The sequence below is a fragment of the Phoxinus phoxinus genome, assembly GCF_949152265.1.
Source record: "Phoxinus phoxinus genome assembly, chromosome: 8".
Taxonomy (NCBI): Eukaryota; Metazoa; Chordata; class Actinopteri; order Cypriniformes; family Leuciscidae; genus Phoxinus; species Phoxinus phoxinus.
In genome coordinates, this window is record NC_136883.1 from 9,925,565 (window position 1) to 9,935,605 (window position 10,041).

At 40.3% G+C, this 10,041-nt stretch overlaps 1 protein-coding gene across 2 annotated transcripts; it reads right to left on the minus strand.

Annotated features, from left to right (window-relative positions):
* Nucleotides 1–556: 556 nt before the first annotated feature.
* onecut1 (one cut homeobox 1) lies at nt 557–8,206 on the minus strand. Of its 2 annotated transcripts, none has more exons than XM_079621391.1 (2): nt 6,885–8,206; nt 557–3,217 (listed from the first exon to the last, which is right to left on the minus strand). In XM_079621391.1, the coding sequence occupies exons 1-2, from the start codon at nt 7,951–7,953 to the stop codon at nt 2,931–2,933; spliced, it is 1,356 nt and encodes a 451-aa protein (XP_079477517.1). In that variant the 5' UTR covers nt 7,954–8,206; the 3' UTR covers nt 557–2,930. The 2 variants fall into 2 exon arrangements, with proteins under 2 accessions (XP_079477517.1, XP_079477516.1); XM_079621390.1 differs by having other exon boundaries at nt 6,870–8,206.
* Between the last annotated feature and the right edge of the window lie 1,835 nt (nt 8,207–10,041).

Here is a 10,041-nt window from a genome sequence, read left to right on the forward strand (position 1 = left end):
TTGTTTTTGTTTTTTTGTGTGTTTTTTTTTCCAAAAAAGCCTACTATGTACAAATCTATATTTTCTACAAATACATAAATTAAAACAGAGGTTAAGCGATACAAAAAAAAAATGCAATTAAATTAACGGAAATCACAACACCGTAGTAGAAGAAAGTGAACGAATAGACAGAATCACAGCAGTTGGTTTTACCCTGTAAAAAAGAATAGTCAAACATCCTCAGAGTATCGGAATAACACAAGGCTTTTAAAAAAAATAAGCTTCTTTTTACTTTCTGCGAGTTTCAGTCTGCTATATCACGGAAACTCACCTTTGGTGACCTAAACAGAGCACTTTCGCCAAAACTGTCAAAATAAATACTCATAAAGCTTTTTCCCGAAGTAACATCGATGATTACCAAACTAGTTAGTTCTGCCTTAATCACATAAACTCTCTATACAACAGAACTGTGAAAATTTATTACTATGAGGTATTCAGATATTGGTAAAGACGTGCACGGCCTAATCGGTGGACACACCCACTGGTGACGTGGCGAAGGGAGGGGGAGGGGGTGGTCAAGGTTTGGCTGGGCGTTTAAAAGGGGAGGTGGCAGGAGCTTTGGTTTGTCAGCGAGAGTTGGAGAAAGCAAGAGAAATTCCTTTGGTATGTTTTCATTGCATGGTTGCGCTGGCAAAAGCACCACGGTGAGAGAGAAGAAATATTCCATTTTTTCTTCGTCAGTGGCCCTTCCACAGGCTGAGGTATTCCGAGAGTTAAAAGGTGGGTGTCGAGAGGTCAACGGCGGTTTAACACTTTGGTTCAAGCAAGGCACTCGTCCTGTGAGTTTAAAACATGTCTGCCGAGGGCGCTGTTATGAGCACGGATGAGTGATAGAGAGCATTAGAGCGAAGGAGAGGAGGAGACAGGGGAGGGGAAACACACCATCTATTCATCCACCTTATCATTCATTTAGGCCGTGCAAAGAGAACAAATCTTTGGTATTCTTTGGTATCATTACTTTGATAGAAATCACGAATGGAAACGGACTGAGGTAGCATCTTTGGTTCACACTATAAATATCAGCAGGTCTTAACATTGTTTGTTTTTTTGTCATTTTTTCTGCTTTTCTACATGAGGAAGCAGCGCTCTTTTATATATGCTTCGATGTTGTAATAGTCATAAATACCAAATATATTTTTTAAAGCTAAAACACACCACAAGAGACAACAAGGCCAGATATCTTGTGAGTTTGAGTGAGTCTATTATGTGAAGCGAACGCATCACCCTGCTTCAGTCTCAATAATGCTTTCTTCCTAGTTGTGAAATGCATAGAATGCACTCCCTCTCTCTCTTACTGGGGTATTGGGTTCAGGCCCGGGCCCGGATGGGGGACACTGCGGTGGTGTTGATGGTCGATGCCGTGAGAATGATGCATTAGACAATGAAATAGCCTTCTATCAAGAAATAAAAACAGCATCTAAGTGAGCTTGATGGGAAATTAAACCGATGAATCTAATATGGCGGCTTATGGGTTTCTGAAAGCATGCTGACAGCCACCGGCCATTCTAACGTTTTTCTGTGCATTATAATTGGGTTGTTTTAACCCAATTGTGGGTCAAATATGGACGAACCCAAACGTTAGGCTGGGTTTGTCCATATTTCACCCAAAATTGGGTTAAAACAAACCTGCTTTTTTTAGAGTGTAACATTCTAAGGGTGAGAAAGTTGGTTGTATGCAACGAAATATGCGCTCTGAGTCTGTGAAAAGTTTGAAATGGAATGTAACACAAAACGTCCTGAATTTTCCTCCCGCTTCCTCTAATGGCAATGGACATGCGCATGCACTTGCTCCAGACAAAGCTAAATATGATAAATGACAATAAAACCTGTGTTGAGTGATTTCACCTTCAGCCTCATTAAATGAGAGTGTGTGAAAAATATCTCCTTATAAGCCGTGTTTGACTGATGGATGTGGGTATGAAATGGTGACAGGTGCTAGTTAGCGTAACTTTATCTTTGGTTTTCAGCAACTGGCATTGAAACATTTAAAAAACAGGTAAAAAAGGCAGGTTAAAGCTAGCAAAACATCTCCCTGAAATAATCACAAGGAAGGACCGAGGCAGGAATGGGATCGGGGCACGGATGTGTCCTCACAGAGACATGCTACCACTAGTTTGTTCATTAGGACAATGCATGGAGTCACCTGAATGGAACTGATAAGAGTGTCTTGATAAGAGGAATCAACATTTTGACTGATTTAAATAATAATAATAATCAAAAAATACACATGTTTCTTTGGTTCTACCATCTGTGATTGATAAGATGGCAAATTCACATGTATTTTTTAAGTTCCTATGTAACTTTTCCAACAATTAGGAAGAAAGCACTATCCTGAGGGTGACATTCAGGCGACCTTTGACAAGATTCTACACCACCTGATAACATTTGGCATCCCTGGCTAGTTCTGGGATGCCTAAAAACACAGAGGTGAGCCTGTGATATGTCAGGCATTACACATGCGGGTCAAGCCCCTCAATGATGTCACGGAGATCTGACATCAGAGTGAAAAACAATCACTTTTTGAGATAATGACCAATCATTGATGAGAAAAAGTCCTTGAATGCAACCGATCTCATGAAAAAAAGAAAAAGAAAAGAAAGACTTTGAGATGGAAGTTAGGGGAGTGTGTTGAGATGGGGAACGACCCGTGATTGGAGTGTAACTTAATTTTTTTTCTTTTTTTTTTTCTTGCAGAATGTCAGACATAAACGAACAAAGTCCTAAATGGGGGTCAAAGCAGTCTTTGGTGTTTTCTTTGGATATTATAAATATCGGTACTGTACAAGTTTTAAGGGCAAACGCTGTCTAAAATTGTCTTTTGTTAAGTTTTCTTTGTTTAAAGCTTTTCCACCGAAGTTTTTTTTTCTTTCCATAATGCAGCCATTACTCCATCATGCTTTGGTACAAGTGCTGGAGGAGGAGGAGTTGGCCGAGCTGCCGTCGTCCAGCCACTTATCAAGGCTCCGTCGACGCGCGTTCATGAAGAAGTTGCTGACGGTGGCGAGCTCCAGGCCCAGCTGCTGAGAGATGGTGATTTGTAACTCTTTGGACGGGCGCTTGTTCTCTTTGAATATTGCATGTAAAGTCCGACGCTGGACATCAGTGAAGACCAGCCGGGGCTTCTTGGAGAGGCTCCCCCGCTCGCCTTTACCGTGGTCCTGCTCCTTTCTCTTGCACGCTGAAAGGACAAAAGGTTGACATGCAAAAGTCAGACGTGATTGCCTAACATGTAAAAGAAACTACGGACATTGTTAAGCAGACTTATTTGTCATGACAGGATGAGTTTTTCTAAACATGGAAAAGACAAAACAAACAAGCAAACAAACAAAAAATGCTTATTTTGGAGAGTTTTGTGGTCGTTTCATTTACACTAGTCTCTGGAACTGTCCGTGGTGCTTAAATCTAGCCATACGCATGGCAGATACACTATCATAACCAGTATGATCACTTACTGCCTGACAATAATAATTAAAAAACGCGTATTAAACCTCACACTAAGCAGTCATTTTGAAGGAAGAAGCTTACTGATGTTTTCGGTCTTTGTGCGCGTAAATTCCCAGTGGGTGGCATAACGGTTTAGTAAAAAAAAAAAAAAAAAAAAAAAAAAAACACACACACAAGGGGGCGCTAAAAGACGGTGCAAACCCGCTTAAAGCAGGCATTTACTTGAACCGTCACACACATTGAACCGTCTGTTTTCTTAAACACATAAACCGTCTCAACTCATTAATATGTAAAATACAAATTTGCATCTCAGTTCTATATGGTTAATTCTACAGCACATTTTCTTATTTTCATGCAAACGTTTAGACAATAAATAAGCCTACTCTCATTTGAATATTTAATATTCAAATACGTTAACAGTACATCTTTTGAATATTATTTAAACATTCATAATGTTTAAATCAATGAATTAATATTTAATCAAAACCATATCAGTAATCCTAAGAGTTTATATCTATTGTGTCGTAACTATGCAAAGAGGTTCAAATTAAATAACACTGTAATGTAAATTCTAGCCGTGTAAAAAAAGAAGAAGAACGAAACTATGCGCAAGGGAAGCAGTTTGGGTAAATATTAACAAAAAGCAAATGAGCTCGCTATCGTGTGCCATAAATCAAAACCGTGTCCATGCACAAGGCCACTGTGACGAGACCCAAGCAGATTCCCAGGGAAATAACTGCGAACCTCTTTATCCTTCAGCACATTTGATCATCACATATAGGTACTGTTTGTCTGCAAATCATTAGACAGGCGCCAGATAAGCGCGCACACGAGGGTGAGGGCGCGCCCACGGTCACTCATTTCACAGTGGCTCCATGCAACAAAACTTCAGGCCTAATCTTAAATTTAGGCATAATAAATCGAAATTATGTCATATAATTATATCATATCGTAGCATGTGTAATATTCTAATATATAATAGAGCAGAGGTTCAGATATGGGCTATCAACTACTGGTCTGTTACGCATTTTAATAATACTTGTGAATTATTAGTATAGTTTTTGAATTACTGTCTTACATTTTTTAGCGCAGCTGCATGCACATTTGGATTCAGTTTATTCATTTTAAGACTCAAAATGGCTCATGGCTTTTTAGATAACAGTTGTTTTTTAAACGCTTAAATGTAAAGTTGTACAATATGTAAAACATTATTTTATACATTTTAATATTTATTATGTGGCCAACTTTTTATAATATTACAATAATTTCCTTCATGGAGTAGTTTGCAAAGTGCCTGGAATTTATTCAGTTTTTCATTTTCTGCATGTATTCCCCAAATAATATCGATAGCAAAATTATTAACGATTACCAGTAAACAATCTAAAAAAGTTATAAAAAGTTTGTTAAAATCAAATTTATCGTCATGTATTATTTGTTTAACTAAATTAGGCAAATTATTTAAGGTTGGTTATAATGAGAATAGTCATTTGTTTTTCTAATAAAATTAGACCAGGATGACCTTTTAAAAACAATATAATGGTTATTTCTCATAATTAACAACCATATGCTAAAATATAAAGAGCTGAGGCAAAATACAGATGAATGTAAAAGCGTGAACGACAAATTCACAGCATAACAATCCCGCGTGTGAAAAAGGTGTAAAAGCAGTGATGTGAAAGACTGCTGAGTGGTCTACTGTCTTAAATTACTAAGGAAAAGGAGAAGGGAACTGAATTTGAATAATCAATATACCAATTCTATATTTACCTCTCAGTAGGCCGATCACATACCCTCAACCATGTGTACTCGATCAATAATATACATCACTGTGTCTGGAACCTTTACTAATTTCAATATCATTTAACGGAATATGAAAATAATCTCGCAAAACCAAAATAAACTAAATCTAACTGACATGCCTTAGAACGTTCAGTACTTAATTATTATTTTTATTTGATGATAATAATAATAATAGTAAAACTGATGCAAAATATCCAAACGATTTTGGATTTTTTAAGCTTATATCGACCAAACGAAAACAAAAATACACAGCATATGAAAATACATTACGTGAATGTAAGCATATTCCATATAATCCTGTCTTTTACAGAAACATGTGTAAATAAAATGTTTATAATGTAAATTAATATGTGTTCTTTTACTACGAATGTGGGGCAAAAGTCAGAGCAAGGTCGAATCTGAATGAAACAAAACCAAATAAATATCGGCCCAACCTCAGTTTTCATAATACCCAGGGTTGTTATTGATATTTATAATAAATGCGAAACTTCGATATAGAGAAAGGAAATCGAGCGCAACTTATGTAAAATAAAGACTGATGGTGTGTACGCGCAAGACTAAGATAATGACACACAAAGAGAGTAAGTTTAAAATCAACATAAACCTCTCCTCATTAATATATATATATATATATATATATATATATATATATAATTTTTTTTACAAAGTAGCTTTTTCTCATGCACAAATGAATTACTTTAATAACTGACAGTTATGATGGAGCGGTGCAAAAAAGAGGGACACTCGTAGGCTATTTTAGATGCTCTCTCTCTTTTTTTCCTCACTGCTGGCTTTGAACGGATCAGTGGCCCCCAAACCCGCCAGCCAATTGATTCTAATTCTCGTGAGGCAAATTAATGGAGCCCCAATCAGTTAATTAAGAAAACCTACACAGAGCACACGTCACTGGCGCTGGACAATAGATAAAGAGATCTAACCAGAAGACAGAAGAAGAATTTTTTTTTTTTTTTTTGCAAACCCAAACACACACACTGCGACACGCATTCAAAGCCCGTCTCAGTAGTGCGCGCACATAAACAGTAACATATTTACGCACACCAGTTCAAAAACTAAATGTAGGCTATTCACTATACATGTTGTTTCATCACAACGTGCAGTAAGCTAATGTTATAACAAATAAGATCATAACGTGTCGCAAAGACAAGTTGACACAGGGACATTGCATCCATTTTCACATAGAGACAATGGGACTGAGGCCACCGAGGCTTCCAGACGCGCATTTCTGATCAAACTATTTCTGTTGACCCGTGCATTATCTGCACGCAACTCAGTCTGAGGATGTCAAATTGCACATCAAATAGCCCAAAAACAAACAAGAAAACCAAAACAAACCCTTTGCACGGCATCACTTTACCTAGGCGGTCAATTTTTGACATCGAGAACACAACCTCAAGTTTAAAGGTATCAGTGGCACAACAAGCACATAATAAAATCGCAAAACCTAAAATGTAAGCTTAGGAAACCTCGCAAAAACGATGAATGCTGGCCAGCCATGAAATGCATTTGAATGAAATGAAATGAAATGAGAGTGATAAACTGAGGAGAGGAGAAGAAGTGTGTATTACCTATTGTTCTCTCACCTGCGAGCCTGAGCGCTGACATTCTCTGGAACTCAGGCTCCTGCAACCATTTCCACATCCTGCGGAAGGTTTCCCGACCAGACTTGAGCTTGCTCCAGGGCTTAGGGTTCCGGAGCAGGTCCGAAAGCGTCCCTTGCGAGCGGCACAACACCCTCTGGGCAAAGATGGCTTGCGGAATGCTGTATCTTTTCAGTTCCGTGGTGATTCTTTGGGCCACTTCTTTGGTATTGACCTCTTCCATCTGGCCCGAATGGCTGCCGTTGTTCAGCTGCGATCCGGGCGCGGAGGAGTGGTTATGCTCCCGAGTGGAGCCCAGCACCTGCCCGTGGCCCTGGGCGTTGAGATGGGCGTGCGGGTGATGGTGGATGCCGTTAATCGGCACCATGCTCGCCGAAGACGCGCTCATGTGCTGCTCCCCATGTCGAGCCAACATCGCGGGGTGGTGTGCCTCGAATCCGTTAGGTGTGAGCATCTTCTCGGCGGGCATGGTGGCCCCGGGGTGCGCGTAGGGCGGCAGCCCCTGCTGGGAGTTGTGAATGCCGCTCAGTCCGGATCCCGACAGAGGCGACAGGCTCTGTCCCATGCTGGCCACATCCTTGTGGTAGGGAGAATAGAGGTTGTTCATCGGGGCTAGACCCCTATCGTCCCTCATCAAGGTGAAGCTCCCGCTGACGTTCCCCGGGATCCGTTGGTGCGGGTGATGATGATGGTGGTGGTGGTGGTGATGATGGTGGTGCGGGAATTTGTCGGAGACGGTGGAGATGGGCGGTAAGGGCTGCAGCGGGGTGAGGGTGGTGTAGGTGCTGCTCATGCTCATCCCGGGGGGAGCCTCGCACGCCATGCTCATGGCCGGGTGCAGGTGCGTGGCGAGCCCGGGGTGCTCCGGGGGCCGGTGGTGATGATAGTCGCCGCTGTCCAGGATTGATGCCATGCCCATGGAGCGCGCATGGGCTGACAGGCTGCTCCGATGGCTCCTGTGATGAGCGCTGTCTCCGGTCATGAGATCCGCCGGTTCATGGCTCACTCCGTGCAGATCGCCAATGTTCTCCATCGACAGCTGGGCGTTCATTATACGTGCAAGCGTGTGGACAAATCATCTATCTGATATAGCGGAGCAGTGTCCACAGAAGTGCTCTCATTGGAAAAGTTCTGTTCTTATCTTGAATCTTTTTTTTTTTTTTGCTTTCTTTTCTGATTTTTTTTCTTCGCTTTTTCTATGTTTTATAAAGTTTTGTAATTTTTTTGTAATGTTAAGGCCCCCGTCCCTTCAGCAGTGCATGGTGTCGGTGTGCTCGCGTCCCTCGCCATCTCTTGCCATGTCTGCTGTTGTTTCGCGCACTGCTCCGTGCTGCGGCTGCCGCTCCGCTTCCCCGCGCATGCGCGCTGATCCCGGCTCCTTTGACGTCACTTATTAAGGAAGATGCACCCCATTGCTATTAAATAGGAAAGCCTCCTGCTGGATGTACAGCATGATCAACCTCACACTGTTATATCTAATCTTAATAATATATTTTTTTAACGTCAGTGCAATAGAATGAAGTGTTGTGACATTATGTTTTAGCTATTTGAAAAACCAGACCACCCTACGAAGTCACAGTAAAGGCTACGCGTGAATAATGCATGAAGAAAGGTAATTTGTTTGGCAGAACCTCCTTAATGCAATGGGCGCAGAAAACACACTTCCGGGTTCACCTGGGGGCCTCTGCTTACATTAATATGCATATTCATTAGTTCCTGCTCCAAACTTCAGAGAAATCTTTGCATACATGCACATATGACTGCAGATATTATAAACATTGTATATATAGCCTATAAATCGTTCAGATTCAGTTAAATTAAGAAAGTTTCCACACTGACGCACACAATATATAAATATATATATATATTTTATTTTATTGCAGAATATTGTGCAAATATACAGATTGCTGAATGTAAGTCATCCTGTACCATGCAGAGTTGGAGTGTTTTTGGGATCAAGGACAGACGGATTGGTAATAGGCAGAGAAAGGCTGGACAGATGTTTCTATTGTTGTGCTATTAAGAGTAACGAACCAAGCCATCCCGCTTCCGTGGCCTGGCAGTATAATGACACAGCACATTACGTTTCATTGGTGAACCTCATTGAATAGGCAAAACGCATGTATATACTGTAATAACTTGTTAAAATCAATGTTAAAAACACACGTGTGCATTTCTTGCATAGGTACACATAATGGTTAAACTCACGTGTTGAAAAACGCGCGATCGCAGTAAAATTTGTATTTCACAAAATACAATATTTTATCATTAAACTCATTTATCATAAAAAATAGCTATATAAAAATACAATTAATGTAGATTGTGTAAAATATAAAATTCAATACCATACATCTGACATGATGAACTTGAAGTTTTTGAAAGTTGGAAGAACATAAATTACCAAGACAGTTACAAGGCCCCCCCCCCCCCCCCCCCCCGCACATTACAGAGATATCACTTTGCACGACTTCACATTGTTTACAGTTAAAATCGACTCCAAAAAGTCAGTTTCATAACCAGTCAAGCGAGAGAATGGGATAACTGGACAGTTGGAGCCCGGCGAAAGCGTCCAAGCCCGGGTGGGGTGACAGCTTGCAGTGGTCAGTCCTGGGGCCCCCAGCTCGTGCGCATAGGGGACATGTCAAAGGTGACGCTTCAAGACTCCTGAAGCTAACAGCTGCGGGGGAGGGAGAGAGATTAACTTTTTCAGACTTTTCCTTGTTTCTTAGGGACCTGCTTATAGTGACAAAACACATACATCTGTCAGGGTCAAGAACAATGCCATCCGGATTAACGAGTTAAGAAGAACAGAAGAAAAAAAAATAACAATGTAAATTACGACAAATTAGAAGTCAACTCGGATCATTTGTGAGGATTTGACAAGTGGTTAACATAACAAGAGTTTAACAATAATAATAGTAGCCTAATAATAATAAATAATAATACGTTTATTATTATGACGACTGAAGGCAATTACAATGAAATAGTTCAGAAATGAAACAACATCGTCAGCTGAAATATAACAACAAATAAAAGTAAATGCATGCACACAAAAACAATGTTTTCCCGCTTATTAGGAGTTTACAGTGGTAACAAACTCTCAGGCTCACGATATCATTTATTTTTACATAAACAAAAA

What these genes read in the sequence shown, in the direction of transcription:
- onecut1 (XM_079621390.1), bottom strand. Translation starts at nt 7,953, where the DNA reads ATGAACGCCCAGCTGTCGATGGAGAACATTGGCGATCTGCACGGAGTG. An exon ending in CGCAGGTGAGAGAACAATAG is followed by an intron (nt 3,218 to 6,869) that starts GTAATACACACT and finishes TTGTCCTTTCAG; the next exon opens with CGTGCAAGAGAAAGGAGCAG.